At 47.1% G+C, this 18,717-nt stretch overlaps 1 protein-coding gene, 1 long non-coding RNA gene and 1 pseudogene across 5 annotated transcripts; all 3 read right to left on the minus strand.

The window, feature by feature from the left end:
* Window positions 1-2,902: 2,902 nt before the first annotated feature.
* Window positions 2,903-9,498, minus strand: LOC139402456 (endophilin-B1-like). 3 transcript variants are annotated; one of them, XM_071146414.1, is made up of 11 exons: window positions 9,150-9,498; window positions 8,649-8,790; window positions 8,397-8,525; window positions 8,155-8,288; window positions 7,952-8,044; window positions 6,405-6,488; window positions 6,094-6,207; window positions 5,900-6,000; window positions 5,355-5,718; window positions 4,986-5,273; window positions 2,903-4,895 (listed from the first exon to the last, which is right to left on the minus strand). In XM_071146414.1, the coding sequence occupies exons 1-11, from the start codon at window positions 9,204-9,206 to the stop codon at window positions 4,518-4,520; spliced, it is 1,884 nt and encodes a 627-aa protein (XP_071002515.1). In that variant the 5' UTR covers window positions 9,207-9,498; the 3' UTR covers window positions 2,903-4,517. The 3 variants fall into 3 exon arrangements, with proteins under 3 accessions (XP_071002515.1, XP_071002516.1, XP_071002513.1); XM_071146415.1 differs by having other exon boundaries at window positions 2,909-4,805; window positions 4,926-5,273; XM_071146412.1 differs by having other exon boundaries at window positions 2,919-5,273.
* A 1,060-nt stretch (window positions 9,499-10,558) lies between these two features.
* LOC139402450 (serine/threonine-protein kinase ATR-like) lies at window positions 10,559-14,219 on the minus strand (annotated as a pseudogene).
* A 309-nt stretch (window positions 14,220-14,528) lies between these two features.
* On the minus strand, window positions 14,529-18,296 carry LOC139402459 (uncharacterized). Of its 2 annotated transcripts, XR_011633253.1 has the most exons (4): window positions 16,931-18,296; window positions 16,032-16,402; window positions 14,858-15,079; window positions 14,529-14,666 (listed from the first exon to the last, which is right to left on the minus strand). It is a non-coding gene; the product is annotated as an uncharacterized lncRNA (long non-coding RNA). The 2 variants fall into 2 exon arrangements; XR_011633254.1 differs by lacking the exon at window positions 14,858-15,079.
* Window positions 18,297-18,717: the final 421 nt, after the last annotated feature.

Genomic DNA, 18,717 nt, shown 5'->3' on the forward strand with positions numbered 1-18,717 from the left:
CAGATCTTCATTGTGAAGGGTTTAAACACTGTTTCCCATGCTTGTTCAATGAACCATAAACAACGAATGAACATACACCTGTGGAACGGACGTTAAGACACTATCAGCTTACAGGCGGTAGGCAATTAAGGTCACAGTTGTGTAAACTTAGGACACTAAAGAGGCCTTTCTACAGACTCTGAAAAACACCAAAAGAAAGATGCCCAGGGTCCCTGCTCATCTGTGTGAACGTGCCTTAGGCATGCTGCAAGGAGGCATGAGGACTGCAGATGTGGCCAGGGCAATAAATTGCAATGTCCGTACTGTGAGACGCCTAAGACAGCGCTACAGGGAGACAGGACGGACAGCTGATCGTCCTCGCAGTGGCAGACCACGTGTAACAACACCTGCACAGGATCGGTACATCCGAACATCACACCTGCGGGACAGGTACAGGATGGCAACAACAACTGCCCGAGTTACACCAGGAACGCACAATCCCTCCATTAATGCTCATACTGTCCGCAATAGGCTGAGAGAGGCTGGGCTGAGAGAGCTGGACTGAGCGCTTGTAGGCCTATTGTAAGGCCGGTCCTCACCAGACATCACCAGCAACAACGTCGCCTATGGGCACAAACCCACCGTCGCTGGACCAGACAGGACTGGCCAAAAGTGCTCTTCACTGACGAGTCACGGTTCTGTCTCACCAGGGGTGATGATCGGATTCGCGTTTATCGTCGATGGAATGAGCGTTACACCGAGGCCTGTACTCTGGAGCGGGATCAATTTGGAGGTGGAGGGTCCATCATGGTCTGGGGCGGTGTGTCACAACATCATCGGACTGAGTTTGTTGTCATTGCAGGCAATCTCAGCGCTGTGCGTTACAGGGAAGACATCTTCCTCCCTCAAGTGGTACCCTTCCTGCAGGCTCATCCTGACATGACCCTCCAGCATGACAATACCACCAGAAATACTGCTCGTTCTGCGCATGATTTCCTGCAAGACAGGAATGTCAGTGTTCTGCCATGGCCAGCAAAGAGCCTGGATCTCAATCCCATTGAGCACGTTTGGGACCTGTTGGATCGGAGGGTGAGGGCTAGGGCCATTCCCCCCAGAAATGTCCAGGAACTTGCAGGTGCCTTGGTGGAAGAGTGGGGTAACATCTCACAGCAAGAACTGGCAAATCTGGTGCAGTCCATGAGGAGGAGATGCACTGCAGTACTTAATGCAGCTGGTGGCCACACCAGAAACTGACTGTTACTTTTGATTTTGACCCCCCCTTTGTTCAGGGACACATTATTCCATTTCTGTTAGTCACATGTCTGTGGAACTTGTTCAGTTTATGTCTCAGTTGTTGAAACTTATGTTCATACAAATATTTACAAATGTTAAGTTTGCTGAAAATAAACGCAGTTGACAGTGAGAGGACGTTTATTTTTTTGCTGAGTTTAGAAGCTGATTAAACAGCATGATAATTACACAGGTGCAAATTGTAAAATGCCACTCTAAAATGTGCAGTTTTGGCACATAACACAATGCCACAGATGTCTCAAGTTTTGATGCTGACTGTAACAACGCCTGCCCATGACCTCCACACCCGGCTTCTTCTTCACCTGCAGACAGAACATCCTCCACTCTCCTCCTGAGTCCATGCCCCAGACAGAACAGCAACACCAGCAGAGCAACAGCACCCCTCATTCTAAAACGATACCTGTTCCGATATGATACACTTTATGAGGCTCAGACCCCTGACTTATATACACACATCTCAGTTAAGCAGTACGTGTACAAGAGACACGTCATGAAAAAGTCAAGGTTGAAACCAGAACAACAGATAAGTTTCATTTTTGGGCTGGTCTGTTTTATTGATTTCTACAAAATCAATAAATGTGACTCAGCTGGTAGCGCATAGCGCTTGCAACGCCAGGGTTGTCGATTCAATTCCCACAGGGGACCAGTACATAAAGACTATTAAATATATGCACTCACTACTGTAAGTCACTCTGTTTGCTAAATGACTTTACTATATACCTTGAGACGTCTGCACCTGTTGAAGGATCCCGATGTCAGCTGTGGTCACCTACCTGCTGCTAGCGGGTTAGACCACAGTGTGCTCAATCAGACATAAAAATGATTCACTGACTATTTTAGATGGGAATGTTTTGGTAACGTCATGTTGTCGGTCTCCCTGCATGGGCCAACAAGAATGTGTGCATTGTGTGTGTGTGTGTGTGTATGTGTACATACCTGACTGTGTCCCCCTTCCTCCGCAGTATGTGTACCAAAGACAGGTCCCTCAATGGAGATGTGGAAACTATGACCAAGGACTTCCAAGGTTCACCTCGCCACAGGTCTGCTCATGTTGTAGAAGACCGTGAGAAGTATGCAACTGTTGTTTAGTAAAATATCTCCGATACCGAACCAGAATTCTCACCTACATATAGCTTAATAAAAGTATTTACAATTGACTAACTGTACAAAATGCTATTTTTTTTTATTTTTTAAGTTTGCATACTATAAAATGTAATATCCCCAAACAGCGTACTAAGTAAAGCTGTGTGTGTGTGTGTGTGTGTGTGCGTAGATCTGGAGTTCATATTTCCTCAGCCACACAGGATGCGGCTCGTCCATAAAACCTCTCACCAGGAGACCTCTCACTGACGGACAGGTGAAGTATTCCATAGTCACAGGAAACAGTTATTATGACCGGGAACGCCACAGGAAACCCAGGAATACCGACAGCCATGGACAAACTTAAGACTCCGACTTCTCATTTGGCTCTGATACAGGCCCTCAGCTGAGAGAGGGCGGGTGTGCGCACACACAAACACACACACTCACACACACTTCATAGTCTGAACAGGGTTCAGACCGGGAACATGGCAGCCATAGATTCAGAGCTCTGATAAACATCACACTGCACCAGAGCCTCATTATCAGTTTAATATGATTCTAAATAATTCCAGATGATCTAATATGGTCAGAGTTAATAATAAAACATAATGTCACTGAAACAACCCTGACAGGTTCAGAGACAGGGAAGTCAAACCTCAATAGTTAATGTGTGTGTGTTCTGTGTCCCAGTAACCCAGAGTAACCACGTAGACCTCAGCACCAGCAGATCGAGGCGGGGCTGTCGTGCGTGTGTGTGTGTCCGTGTGTGTGTGTGTGTGTGTGTATAGCTGCCCTCTCAGGCAGGGTCAATTGAAAACATCTGTAGACGGAAACTTTTACATGGTTTAGCCTGGTGGGACTATATTCAAGGCTGTGTGTATGTTTAATACTATGGAATAAGCATGACATGGAAAATGGCCTCACCCTATAGAGGTGAAGGGTCACACACACACACACACACATATTCCATATGCAACAAAATGTCACCTCTCTTGATCACACAAACTGTTTTCAGACGACACAATACATAATGTAAACACAGCTGTCAATGTTACTCCATTTCTAAGTCTCCAAATAGACATATACCAACCATATAGATCTATACCAGCATATACAGTAACCTACATGCATATACATCTAGATAACCTCCACATAGATCACCACCATATACATACATTTAGGCCTGGATACATAACTCACTTAAAGAGTACATGGATGCTCCAATAGATACAGTTGAAGTCGGAAGTTTACATACACATTTAGTTTACATACACACTAGCCAAATACTTTTAAACTCAGTTTTTCACAATTCCTGACATTTAATCCTAGTAAAAAATCCCTGTATTAGGTCAGTTAGGATCACCACTTTATTTTAAGAATGTGAAATGTCAGAATAATAGTAGCTGATTTGTTTCAGCTTTTATTTCTTTTCAGAAAGAAATAAAATGATTTCCAGTGGGTCAGAAGTTTACATTAATATTTGGTAGCATTGCCTTTAAATTGTTTAACTTGGGTCAAACATTTCGGGTAGCCTTCCACAAGCTTCCCACAATAAGTTAGGTGAATTTTGGCTCATTCCTCCTGACAGAGCTGGTGTAACTGAGTCAGGTTTGTAGGCCTCCTTGTTCGCACATGCTTTTTCAGTTCTCCCCACAAATTCTATAGGATTGAGGTCAGGGCTTTGTGATGGCCACTCCAACACCTTGACTTTGTTGTCCTTAAGCCATTTTGCTACAACTTTGGATGTATGCTTGTGGTCATTGTCCATTTGGAAGACCCATTTGCGACCAAGCTTTAACATCCTGACTGATGTCTTGAGATGTTGCTTCAATATAGCCACATAAGTGCACCAGTTTCCTGGTTGCTTGTCAAGGGCTGTCTGTTGCCTGGTTGGTTTGTATGGGTTGGTTGGTGGTTGATGACTCATTGGTTGCTAAGGGTTCAATGAGTTCCTGGTTGGTTTTCAAGGGTTGGTTTGTTGCCTGGTTGGTTGATGAGGACACATTGGTTGTTGGGGACTCATTGGTTGCCTGGTTGGTTTGTAGGGGTTGTCTGGTTGCCTGGTTGGTTTTCAAGGGTTGGCTGGTTGCCTGGTTGTTTTTCGAGTTCTCGTTGTTTGTTGACGACTCATTGGTTGCTAAGGGCTAGCTGTTTGTCCGGTAGGTTGCTAGAGATTGGTTGGTTACCTGATTGGATGTTGAGGGCTGGTTAGTTACCTGGTTGGTGATCAAGGACTCATTAGTTGTTGAGAACACATTGGTTGTTGGGGACTCATTGGTTGCCTGGATGGTTTGTAGGGATTGGCTGGTTGCCTGGTTGGTTCCTAGAGGTTGGCTGGTTGCCGGGTTGGTTTGTAGGGGTTGTCTGGTTGCCTGGTTGGTTTGTAGAGGTTGGCTGGTTGCCTGGTTGGTTCCTACAGGTTGGCTGGTTGCCTGGTTGGTTCCTAGAGGTTGGCTGGTTGCCTGGTTGGTTTGTAGGGGTTGGCTGGTTGCCTGGTTGGTTTGTCGGGGTTGGCTGGTTGCCTGGTTGGTTCCTAGAGGTTGGCTGGTTGCCGGGTTGGTTTGTAGGGGTTGGCGGATTGCCTGGTTGGTTTGTAGGGGTTGGCTGGTTGCCTGGTTGGTTCCTAGAGGTTGGCTGGTTGCCTGGTTGGTTTGCAGAGGTTGGCTGGTTGCCTGGTTGGTTTGTAGGGGTTGGCTGGTTGCCTGGTTGGTTTGTAGGGGTTGGCTGGTTGCCTGGTTGGTTTGTAGGGGTTGGCGGATTGCCTGGTTGGTTTGTAGGGGTTGGCTGGTTGCCTGGTTGGTTTGTAGGGGTTGGCTGGTTGCCTGGTTGGTTTGTAGGGCTTGGCTGGTTGCCTGGTTGGTTTGTAGGGCTTGGCTGTTTGTCTGGATGATTGACAAAGCCTAGCAGACCAAAATGGAAATAAGTCTTTGACCTTGATATGTGATTTTTGTCTAATAAACTAATCTAAACTAGTTGTTTACCTGGTTGGTTGTAGAGGATCCAGTGGTTGCTAAGAGTTGTCTGCTTGTCTGGTTGTTTGTCAAGGACTTATTGGTTGTCGAGGACTTGTTGGTTTTTGAGGACTCATTGGCTGTCTGGTTGGTTGCTAAGGGTTGGCTGTTTGCCTGGTTGGTTGATAGGGGTTGGCTAGTTGCCTGGATGGTTGTCGAAGACTCACATGTTGCTAAGGGCTGGGTGGTTGTTAAGGGTTGGCTAGTTGCCTGGTTGGTTGTTGCAGAGTCACTGGTTGCTAGGGGCTGAATGGTTGCTAAGGGCAGGTTACCTGTTGAGGGTTGGTTAGTTTCTAAGTGCCAGTTGTTATTGTAGCAGATCAGAGGGGGAGCGCTACAATGAGAGAAAACAAAAAGTGGTTAACACACACACACACACACACACACACACACACACACACACACACACACACACACACACACACACACACACACACACACACACACACACACACACACACACACACACACACACACACACACACACACACACACACACACACACACACACACACCAGGCCAGTTGGGTGTGTAGGTCCTGTGTGAGCTGGTAACACTGAGCGTAGTAGCTACCCTGGGCTTCTACAAAGTCAGACAGGCTTCTCGAATGGGCAGCCTGCAACAGACAGGGTAGAACGAGAGAGTGAGCAGGTGTCTGTGTTAATACCAGTCTATGTGAATGTGTGTGCGCGTGCGTGTTGGTACATACATGTGTAGTGTTGATTCCCTCCAGCAGTAGTCTGGTGATCTCTGACTGTCGGTCAAACACACACTGAGAGATCCTCAGCTCCATCTCTGCCTGAGAGACTTCCTGGGCCCACATCTGACAGCAATGGATAGAGATACATAGATCAATGAGAAGACAAAGGAACAGGACTAACCAATGAGAAAACTGACAGGAACAGTACCAACCAATGAGAAAACTGCTGGTCCATTTTCATTATATCGTCCAGTCTTACTGTGCTATCTGATGTTAAAACAAGCATGTGGGAGTGTGCATGTGTATATGTGAGGACTGACCTTCAGCCATCTGACTCGTAGGAAGCTGAACATGTAGGAGACATGGGCTACATACTCCTCTCCTAATGGGTTAGCATTTAGACCCTGAAAGAGAGAAAGGGAGAGAGAGAGAAGGAGAGAGAATGAGAAAAAGAGAGAGAGAGAGAATGAGAAAGAAAGAGAGAGAGAATGAGAAAGAAAGAAAGAGACACAGAGAGCGAGAGAGAGAGAATGAGATAGAGAGAGGGCGAGAGAGATAGATAGAGAGAGGAGAGAGAGATGAGACTTGACTTTTGATGCTATGCATTGTTGACATTCTTGGAAACCTAAGGCACACCTCTCCTGACCCAAATACGCATAAATCTTTCAAGCCACCATTGACCCTTCGTTAAGTCTGAGTAGGTCCAATGGATAGCAACTGTCATCCAGTCTGACACCTAGGACAAACTCACGTTTAAATCGTATGAAAGTCAGTGAGGGCTATGGCAAAAACAGAGTTTTCTTTTTTTTAAATAACAAAAATGTAATCATTTAAAAATAATGTAACAGTGCACCAGGGGTACTTGCTACTGTGATTCCTGAGATGCAGAGCCTTTTGGAGTATTTTGATATTCCAAAATGATAATTTGTTACATTGTTTGCTATCTCAGCTGGTTAGCGAAGGGTCAATTCATGAGGTCAGCAGTGTGAGATCAGCAGTAGGAGGTTAGCAGTATGGGGTCAGCAGTAGGAGGTCAGCAGTACGAGGTCAGCAGTACGAGGTCAGCAGTGTGTGGTCAGCAGTATGGGGTCAGCAGTGAGAAGTCAGCAGTGTGTGGTCAGCAGTATGGGGTCAGCAGTACGAGGTCAGCAGTGAGAGGTCACCAGTATGAGGTCAGCAGTACGAGGTGGGCAGTATGAGGTCAGCAGTATGAGGTCAGCAGTAGGAGGTCAGCAGTAGGAGGTCAGCAGTATGAGGTGGGCAGTAGGAAGTCAGCAGTAGGAGGTCAGCAGTATGAGGTGGGCAGTATGAGGTCAGCAGTAGGAGGTCAGCAGTATGAGGTCAGCAGTAGGAGGTCAGCAGTAGGAGGTCAGCAGTAGGAGGTCAGCGGTATAAGGTGGGCAGTACGAGGTCAGCAGTACGAGGTCAGCAGTACGAGGTCAGCAGTAGGAGATCAGCAGTATGAGGTCAGCAGTATGAGGTCAGCAGTACGAGGTCAGCAGTAGGAGGTCAGCAGTAGGAGGTCAGCAGTATGAGGTGGGCAGTATGAGGTCAGCAGTACGAGGTCAGCAGTACGAGGTCAGCAGTAGGTGGTCAGCAGTATGAGGTGGGCAGTATGAGGTCAGCAGTACGAGGTCAGCAGTACGAGGTCAGCAGTAGGTGGTCAGCAGTATGAGGTCAGCAGTATGAGGTCAGCAGTAGGAGGTCAGCAGTAGGAGATCAGCAGTACGAGGTCAGCAGTACGGGGTGGGCAGTACGGGGTCAGCAGTATGAGGTCAGTAGTAGGAGGTCAGCAGTACGAGGTCAGCAGTACGAGGTCAGCAGTATGAGGTGGGCAGTATGAGGTCAGCAGTATGTGTGTTCTCACCCGGGCCTCGATGTCTGCTTCCTGTGCCTTTCTCAGTCTGGCCTTTGCAATGTCCAGATCTAACCGCTTATTCACCAGCTGCCTGCGCTCATTCTACGCACACACACACGCACACACACACACAAACACACACACGCAGTTGTCAGAGTGTATTTGTGTTATAATAGTGTGTGTGTGTTGTGGTGTGGTGTGTGTGTGTGTACCTGTATGACTGTGTATTCCTGGTCAGTAAACCTCCGTAGAGGAGACAGGAAGTTGATGTCTGTACTCTGGATCAGCTTCTTGTTCGCCAACCCGATCTGCCTCTCCAACTCCCCACACTTAATCAGAGTACTACCTACACACACACACACATATATACACATGTCCAGTCTCTAACCATAGTGTGTGTGTGTATCGTAGGGTGTGTGTGTACCGTAGGGTGTGTGTGTGTGTGTGTGTGTACCGTAGGGTGTGTGTCTCCCCAGTTCCAGAGCAGCGTCCATCATGTTTTCACTCAGCAGCTCGTGGGGGGTTGGCCTCTCAGGGGCGCTCCAATCCAGACCCTTATACAACAAGTCCTCTAAACGAGCTCCTAAAAGATTAGGGTTCAGAGATCAGGGGTTAGAGGTTAAAATCCCTTAGCTTACACACACACACACACACACACACACACAAACGCACACACACACGCACACACGCACACACACAAACTAACCAGGGTTAGGCTGCAATAAAGTCTCAGTCTGTGAGATGATTTTGTCAGTCCAGGTCTTAGTGGACTCTGCTCTGTCCAGGAGACTCTCCAACCGGCTGTCCAACTCTGTCTTCTCAGCCTGTCCCAGAGCTTCCTCCGTATACTGAGGAGATACAACACGTCATCTATGTGTGAGAGTGTGTGTGTTGTAGATGCAGTTTCAAAGGATCACATGAAAGGCTATTTCTTTGAGGAATGGCTGCTCCTGAGACCGTCGCTGTCCACTGTCACGTGGTGCTGAACATGACGTTGTCCATATGAATGGTGCTGAATCTCCGATTGCCGACCAGCGGCTTTGTTCACTTGAGCACAATTTATTTATTATTATTACATCTTGTGACAACTAGCTATATATGTTAAGCAAATACACTGCTGTCATCCCCGCTACTATCTAACTGAATCAGATTGACATAGAAATCGACCCTTGGAGATCAATGAAGTTAAATTCAACATCTCCCTCACCTGAACAGCTCGGTTGATAAACGCGCCCGCGTCCACAGCGAGCCTCGTGATATCCATCTGGTCAAGGTCGGCCGCTCTCCTACGGCGCAACGAGCTAGGCTAGTTGTCTAGCAGCCGTGGACAGCTATAAAAATACATCTCTTCTAACCGGATTACTGGCATGTGAAACACTGAGACCGTAAACAACGACCATTCTAGAAAGACAGAGTATGACTAGCGGTGATGTATCCTGTCATAACATTTTCCACACAGAGGAGCTAAGAATATCCATCATATCAGCTCGCGTTGTTTGAATGAATGACAGCGGAATCTGTTTACCTCTCCAGCAGCTCGTTTTTCTATTCGCGTCTTTAGGGGATGTTTTGGTGACGTCAATGGGCTGCTGCAAATTTTGTCGCGCTATGACGCGAAGAAGAGTAGGTGTCCCGCAAAATGTCAAACTCCCTCTGTCATGTGTGAGTGAATGGTTCATGTACAGTGCCTTGCAAAAGTATTCACCCCCTTGGCGTTGTTCTTATTTTGTTGCATTACAACCTGTAATTTAAATGGATTTTAATTTGGATGTCATGTAATGGACATAAACAAAATAGTCGAAATTGGTGAAGCGAAATGAAAAAAGTGTACTTGTTTAAAAAAATAAACACGGAAAAGTAGTGCGTGCATATGTATTCACCCCCTTTGCTATGAAATCCTTAAATAATATCTTGTGCAACCAATTACCTTCAGAAGTCACACAATTAAATGTTCTGAAAGGCCCCAGAGTCTGCAACACCACTAAGCAAGCAGGGACAAAGTTGTGGAGATGTACAGATCAGGGTTGGGTTATAAAAAAATATCTGAAACTTTGAATATCCCACACAGCACCATTAAATCCATTAAAAAAATTGAAAGAATATGGCACCACAACAAACCTACCAAAAGAGGGCCACCCACCAAATGCTGTGGGGATGTTTTTCCATTGGCGGGGATTGGGAAACTGGTCAGAATTGAAGGAATGATGTATCTGTGCTAAATACAGTGAAATTCTTGAGGGAAACCTGTTTCAGTCTTTCAGAGATTTGAGACTGGGATGGAGGTTCAGCTTCCAGCAGGACAATGACCCTAAGCATACTGCTAAAGCAACACTCGAGTGGTTTAAGGGGAAACATTTAAATGTCTTGGAATGGACTAGTGAAAGCCCAGACCTCAATCCAATTGACAATCTATGGTATGATTTATAGATTGCTGTACACCATCAGAACCCATCCAACTTGAAGGAGCTGGAGCAGTTTTGCCTTGAATGGGCCAAAATCCCAGTGGCTTGATGTCTCAAGCTTATAGAGACATACCCCAAGAGATTGCAGCTGTAATGAGATTACACACACACACACACACATTTAAATACTTTTTTTTTTTAGTACAGTAAAATTTGCAACTGCCCCATGAAAAACATAACAATTACTCCAGATTTACAAAAACATGAAAAAGAGAATTTCATTGATAACAGAACAAGTCAAATATTGAACATCGTAAACAGTGTCTCAGAGAAGCCGTGTGTATCACAGGTAAGGTCCCCAGCCCAGGTACATCTGACACAGTAGTTTGTCGTCGGTAGCCTCCTGTATCAGGTAGTGAACGTGTCCCTCTATAGACAGAGGCAGACCCAACACCTTGTTACGACTCTTTATCACGCCCTGCAAACGCTGATCAATCTCACACACATGGGTCTTGGCCTGGGAGGGGAGAAAGGATGTGTTAGTTAATCCTTTCACATGCATTTAGAGATACTGTGTTTTATATGAACATTTATTTAGAGAGAGAGAGGGATAGAGTGTGTGTTTACCTTCTCGTTGACTATCCCTCCAGTCTCACTGGCCTGTGTCTTGGATCGTCCTTTGGGTTTACTCCACTCTACTAGAGGGTCATGGGAGAAACGTCTTCAGTACACTGAAACACACAACACCTGTACACCCCACCATTGGTCCTTTGAAGTCCCACTCACCTGGTGGGCTAGTTTGGCACATGTTGATCTGAGTAGCCTCTGGCAAGAGGGACAGCTTCATTTAAATCCCTGTGTTTATGTGTGTTTGTGTGTGTGTTTATATATATGTGTGTGTACCTCATGAGTGGTTCTCTGGTCTCTCATCAGGCGTAGCGCGACTTCACAGGCGGTTCTGAACAGCCCCTCTGTCCCCATAGGGCCCATAGCATGGACCATGTTCTGGGTCAGTCTGAACGGAACCACTTCCGGAACATCAAACGTCACATCCTGAGAGAGTGAGGGGGGTTAGGGAGAGAGAAAGAGAGAGAAAGAGAGGGAGGAGACAGAAAGAGAAGGGGTGGGATCAAGAGGCATGTATTCAATTTGGCCTCATGAAGTTGAGGTGCAAGCAAGTCCAAGCAACACACACCTTGTTGAAGAGGCAGTTGAAGTCGACGTGAACACACTCCCCGGTGAATGAGTCAAACAGGATGTTCTCTCCATGGCGGTCTCCAAGACCCAGGATGTAGCCCACCACGGACATCACCGCTGTGGAGCGACAGTAGGCTGACCTGCTGCTGTACCCACATTACACACACACACACACACACACACACACACACACACACACACACACACACACACACACACACACACACACACACACACACACACACACACACACACACACACACACACACACACACACACACACACACACACACACACTTAATCACCAGTAATGTATAGTGTATGTTGTAAACGTGTGTGTGTACTTGGTCGTACCATGTGGTGGGGTCAGGGAAGGTTCGGAGGAACCATTCATAGAAGCCAGGGGGGTGTCTGGCACACAGGAGGTCCTTATGGACTTTCAGCTTCTCCTCAAATGATGCAGTCTGAGGAAGAATGAACTTCTTCAACTCTTTACCTGACATCAGGATACCTACACACACACACACACACACACACACACGTTTTATTGAGTATGTGGCGTGTGTTGTCAGTGTGTGTACCTCTCTCCTACTAGAGTGTGGTCAGTGTGTGTGTACCTCTCTCCTAGTAGAGTGTGGTCAGTGTGTGTACCTCTCTCCTAGTAGAGTGTTGTCAGTGTGTGTACCTCTCTCCTAGTAGAGTCTGGTCAGTGTGTGTGTACCTCTCTCCTAGTAGAGTATGGTCAGTGTGTGTACCTGTCTCCTAGTAGAGTGTGGTCAGTGTGTGTGTGTACCTGTCTCCTAGTAGAGTGTGGTCAGTGTGTGTGTACCTGTCTCCTAGTAGAGTATGGTCAGTGTGTGTGTACCTCTCTCCTAGTAGAGTATGGTCAGTGTGTGTACCTCTCTCCTAGTAGAGTATGGTCAGTGTGTGTACCTCTCTCCTAGTAGAGTATGGTCAGTGTGTGTGTACCTCTCTCCTAGTAGAGTCTGGTCAGTGTGTGTGTACCTCTCTCCTAGTAGAGTATGGTCAGTGTGTGTGTACATCTCTCCTAGTAGAGTCTGGTCAGTGTGTGTGTACCTCTCTCCTTGTAGAGTGTGGTCAGTGTGTGTGTACCTGTCTCCTAGTAGTGTGTGGTCAGTGTGTGTGTACCTCTCTCCTAGTAGAGTATGGTCAGTGTGTGTGTACCTCTCTCCTAGTAGAGTATGGTCAGTGTGTGTGTACCTTTCTCCTAGTAGAGTATGGTCAGTGTGTGTGTACCTCTCTCCTAGTAGAGTATGGTCAGTGTGTGTGTACCTCTCTCCTAGTAGAGTATGGTCAGTGTGTGTGTACCTCTCTCCTAGTAGAGTATGGTCAGTGTGTGTGTACCTCTCTCCTAGTAGAGTATGGTCAGTGTGTGTGTACCTCTCTCCTTGTAGAGTCTGGTCAGTGTGTGTGTACCTCTCTCCTAGTAGAGTGAGGTCAGTGTGTGTACCTCTCTCCTAGTAGAGTGTGGTCAGTGTGTGTACCTCTCTCCTAGTAGAGTGTGGTCAGTGGGTGTACCTCTCCTAGTAGAGTGTGGTCAGTGTGTGTGTACCTCTCTCCTAGTAGAGTGTGGTCAGTGTGTGTACCTCTCTCCTAGTAGAGTGTTGTCAGTGTGTGTACCTCTCTCCTAGTAGAGTCTGGTCAGTGTGTGTGTACCTCTCTCCTAGTAGAGTATGGTCAGTGTGTGTACCTGTCTCCTAGTAGAGTGTGGTCAGTGTGTGTGTGTACCTGTCTCCTAGTAGAGTGTGGTCAGTGTGTGTGTACCTGTCTCCTAGTAGAGTATGGTCAGTGTGTGTGTACCTCTCTCCTAGTAGAGTATGGTCAGTGTGTGTACCTCTCTCCTAGTAGAGTATGGTCAGTGTGTGTACCTCTCTCCTAGTAGAGTATGGTCAGTGTGTGTGTACCTCTCTCCTAGTAGAGTCTGGTCAGTGTGTGTGTACCTCTCTCCTAGTAGAGTATGGTCAGTGTGTGTGTACATCTCTCCTAGTAGAGTCTGGTCAGTGTGTGTGTACCTCTCTCCTTGTAGAGTGTGGTCAGTGTGTGTGTACCTGTCTCCTAGTAGTGTGTGGTCAGTGTGTGTGTACCTCTCTCCTAGTAGAGTATGGTCAGTGTGTGTGTACCTCTCTCCTAGTAGAGTATGGTCAGTGTGTGTGTACCTTTCTCCTAGTAGAGTATGGTCAGTGTGTGTGTACCTCTCTCCTAGTAGAGTATGGTCAGTGTGTGTGTACCTCTCTCCTAGTAGAGTATGGTCAGTGTGTGTGTACCTCTCTCCTAGTAGAGTATGGTCAGTGTGTGTGTACCTCTCTCCTAGTAGAGTATGGTCAGTGTGTGTGTACCTCTCTCCTTGTAGAGTCTGGTCAGTGTGTGTGTACCTCTCTCCTAGTAGAGTGAGGTCAGTGTGTGTACCTCTCTCCTAGTAGAGTGTGGTCAGTGTGTGTACCTCTCTCCTAGTAGAGTGTGGTCAGTGGGTGTACCTCTCCTAGTAGAGTGTGGTCAGTGTGTGTACCTCTCTCCTTGTAGAGTTTGTTCAGAATGTGTCGGAGACCTCCAGTGTTGTTGACCCACTCGATGATGCCACACTCCTCATTCAGTGGGATCACAGCATATGTACGGATATGGAGCTCCCTCCTCCTGGACTCTGCATCCTTACGCAGGCACCACACACACACACACACACACACACACACACACACACACACACACACACACACACACACACACACACACACACACACACACACACACACACACACACACACACACACACACACACACACACACACACACACACACACACACACACACACACACACACACACACACACACACACACACACACACACACACACACACACACACACACACACACACACACACTAGTCTGAAGTGTTCTGATATCTCTGGGCTACAGCAGTCTGTTGTTGTACAGATGCCAGTTTGAGAAGTGACAGGTTAAACACCTTGTTGATGAGGCAGTTGAACTCCATGAGGCGACAGTCTTTCCGGAGGTCATCTTTAGGTTTACACATCACAGTGTAGCTCCTCCCATCACTTCCCTTCAGGCCGATCTTCTTGGGCTTCTGGAGGGAGGCTAGGATCTCCACCTATACACACATCATCATGAGACACACATACACACACACACCATGTGGCACGACACAGACACAGAAAGACAAACTACTCCCCCCTCCCCACACACACACACCATGTGACACGACACACACAGACACAGAAAGACAAACTATTCCCCCCCCACACACACACCATGTGACACGACACACACAGAAAGACAAACCTCTCCCCCCCACACACACAGTATCGTCAAAGCCATGGAGGTAGGCCCAGTGTCCGGGGAATGCGTTGTGGTGCAGTGTGTTTGCAGGGCCAGTAGAGGGCAGTGTGGGGATGAGGACAGACTGCAGAGGGATCAGGATCTGGCTGAACGACGGCTCCTCCACTAGGCGCTTCAACTGCTTGAAATGGACCGCATAATGAGAGTACTACTGTTACCATCCACCTGGAATACAGAGCGAGAGAAATGGACCCCATACTGAGACTACTACTGTTACCATCCACCTGGAATACAGAGAGAGAGAAATGGACCCCATACTGAGACTACTACTGCTACCATCAACCTGGAATACAGAGAGAGAGAAATGGACCCCATACTGAGACTACTGTTACCATCCACCTGGAATACAGAGAGAGAGAAATGGACCCCATACTGAGACTACTGTTACCATCCACCTGGAATACAGAGAGAGAGAAATGGACCCCATACTGAGAGTACTACTGTTACCATCCACCTGGAATACAGAGAGAGAAATGGACCCCATACTGAGACTACTGTTACCATCCACCTGGAATACAGAGAGAGAGAAATGGACCCCATACTGAGACTACTGTTACCATCCACCTGGAATACAGAGAGAGGGAAATGGAACCCATACTGAGACTACTGTTACCATCCACCTGGAATACAGAGAGAGAGAAATGGACCCCATACTGAGACTACTGTTACCATCCACCTGGATTACAGAGAGAGAAATGGACCCCATACTGAGACTACTGTTACCATCCACCTGGAATACAGAGAGAGAAATGAACCCCATACTGAGACTACTACTGTTACCATCCACCTGGAATACAGAGAGAGAGAAATGGACCCCATACTGAGACTACTGTTACCATCCACCTGGAATACAGAGAGAGAAATGGACCCCATACTGAGACTACTACTGTTACCATCTACCTGGAATACAGAGAGAGAGAAATTGACCCCATACTGAGACTACTGTTACCATCCGCCTGGAATACAGAGAGAGAGAAATGGACCCAATACTGAGACTACTGTTACCATCCACCTGGAATACAGAGAGAGAGAAATGGACCCCATACTGAGACTACTGTTACCATCCACCTGGATTACAGAGAGAGAGAAATGGACCCCATACTGAGACTGCTAATACCATCCAGAGCGAGTCCCTCCAGAGCTCTCAGGGTCTTCGTCAGGCTCAGGGGTCGTCGGGTCAAGGTCACAGTTCACCAGAGAGGCCAGAAGGTCATGCAGCCCGCCGCTCACACCTCACTACGCACACAGAGAGATAAAGTTGGTAACATGTTGATATGGACAGTAGGATTTAGAGTGATATAGAGAGTTGAGATCAGATGTGACTCACATCTGGTAGTTTCGGGGGTCTTGCTGGCCAGGGGGGTGATGGGTAGACAGGGTCCCTTAGCAGGCGTTTCTCCATCCTCCCTCTCTTGCATCACCACGGCAACCTCAGCCTTCAGGGCAGTGTAAAGAAACCCCTTCACACACTGACACACACACAAAGAACTGTGTGTGTGTGACAAACACACAAAGAACACAAATCAAATGCAATTGGTTGATAAATGAAGGCCAGTGTGTGTGTGTGTGTGTGTGTGTGTGTGTGTGTGTGTGATACAGGTGGAAAGGGGACTCTAGATGGATAAAAACCCGTTTCAGCATGGTCATTGCCATTGAGGGGTTCCACCATTTTAAAATAGTCAACTGGGTGGAGACTACAATGGGTTGGGAGCGATCAGTAAAAGATCAGAGCATTGTCTTCTTCTTCAAATTGGGTTGCCTATGGTTTATAAAATATCACCGCCGTCTAGTGGCCACAATAAATGAATGACACACAAGATTTGGTTCAGGACTCCAGCACTGCAGGTGGTGGTAAATCATCAACATTAGCTTTATGATTTTTTTTACACAAAAGAAGAAGAAAATTGACTACTTTAAATTAGATTGCCTCAATTGCACTGGCCATGCTGTGAAACACTTTATAATGGCACAGATACAAAGATGAGTCCTCTTTCTACCTCTATGGTGTGTGCGTACCTCAGACTGTTTCTCCATCCCGATGGAATGTCTGAGGGTTCTGCAGACATCAGTGACTCTCTGTCTCCGTAGCGACGGGGCGCTCTCGTATCCCGGTGGACCGGACAACAGGAAGTTAAAGACAAAGCTCAGCGATTGGCTGACCTCTGATTCCAGCATGAAGCCCACCCCTGCCAGAACACAAACACGTTCCAACAGCTGGGCAAGGTGGGTACGCTCAAAAGGTGTGTGTGTGTGAGCAGGTGTGTGCCAGATCCAAACACACACTGGGTCAGCTTCAGCAGCTCTCCCCCATATGTCTCTGGCTCAGGTGTGTGTGTGTCCAGCAGCATCAGGTACCCTGTAATAAACTCCTGACTCCGCCTCTCCGGGAACCCACCAATCTCCGCCAACCACCTCAGCATCACCATAGCAACCTTCCTTAACCTAGCATTCCCATAGGCCAAGACCAAACAGCCCGCCTCCCAAGCCATCCCCATCTCCCTGCGGCTGGCCAATCCCCTGAGGGCATCGGTCAGAACGTTCACTGTCACTGCAACCAGGGTTTCCAAGGCGGCAGGCGAGGGGAGGAGGAGGGGTGAGGGGTGAGATTAGGGGTGAGAGAGACAGAGAAAGTCTGCAGGGTTACCGGCCACAAGGTGTGTGTGTTTGTAGAGTGTGTATGTGTTTCGGGGGTGTGTGAGTGTGTGTGTGTGTAGAGCAGATTGCTGAGGTCCTGAGCTAATCCAAGCATCTCTTTGGCGATGACGTTGAAGGTGATTGGTGCTCGCGGTCTGAGTGCGTGCAGTAGGGAGCAGAGCACGGCCGAGACACGCCCATGGATGACGTCACCGTTTGGAGACGCGGCGACTCGCAGCAACCTGCCGACAACCCACCTACTGAACTCTAGCGAGAGAGACAGAGAGGGAGAATAAGGGCGAGGGAGTAAGGAGTAGAGGTCGACTGATTCATCGGAATGGTCTATTAATTTTTAGAACAATCGGTAATCGGTATTTTTGGCCCCTTGTTTTTTAACACCTTTATTTAACTAGGCAAATCAGTTAAGAACACATTCTTATTTTCAATGACGGCCTAGGAACAGTGGGTTAACTGCCTTGTACAGGGGCAGAACGACAGATTTTTACCTTGTCAGCTCGGGGATTCGTTTTTGCAACCTTCCGGTTACTAGTCCAACTCTCTAACCACCTGCCTTACATTGCACTCCACGAGGAGCCTGCGTGGCAGGCTGACTAGCTGTTACGCGAGGGCAGCAAGAAGCCAAGGTAAGTTGCCTGCTAGCATTAAACTTATCTTATAAAAAACAATCAATCTTAACATAATCACTAGTTAACTACACATGGTTGACGATATTACTAGTTTATCTAGCGTGTCCTGCGTTGCATATAATCGATGCGGTGCCTGTTAATTTCTCATCGAATCACAGCCTACTTCGACAAACGAGTGATGATTTAACAAGCGCATTTGCGAAAAAAAAAGCACTGTCGTTGCACCAATGTACCTAACCATAAACATCAATACCTTTCTTAAAATCAATACACAAGTATATATTTTTCAACCTGCATATCTAGTTAATATTGCCTGCTAACATTAATTTCTTATAACTTGGGAAATTGTGTCACTTTTCTTGTGTTCCGTGCAAGCAGAGTCAGGGTATATGCAACAGTTTGGGCTGCCTGGCTCATTGTGAACTGTGTGAAGTCCATTTATTCCTAACAAAGGCCATAATTAATTTGCCAGAATTGTACATAATTATGACATAACATTGAAGGTTGTGCAATGTAACAGCA

Source organism: Oncorhynchus clarkii, unplaced genomic scaffold (assembly GCF_045791955.1).
Source record: "Oncorhynchus clarkii lewisi isolate Uvic-CL-2024 unplaced genomic scaffold, UVic_Ocla_1.0 unplaced_contig_1720_pilon_pilon, whole genome shotgun sequence".
NCBI classification, from domain to species: Eukaryota; Metazoa; Chordata; class Actinopteri; order Salmoniformes; family Salmonidae; genus Oncorhynchus; species Oncorhynchus clarkii.

Coding starts and splice junctions, on each gene's coding strand:
- LOC139402456 (XM_071146412.1), bottom strand. CDS start 9,206: ATGGATATCACGAGGCTCGCTGTGGACGCGGGCGCGTTTATCAACCGA. Junction 8,791..9,149: donor TTATCAACCGAGCTGTTCAG/GTGAGGGAGATG, acceptor GTATCTCCTCAG/TATACGGAGGAAGCTCTGGG. Junction 8,289..8,396: donor GGGGAGACACACACCCTACG/GTACACACACAC, acceptor GTGTGTGTGTAG/GTAGTACTCTGATTAAGTGT.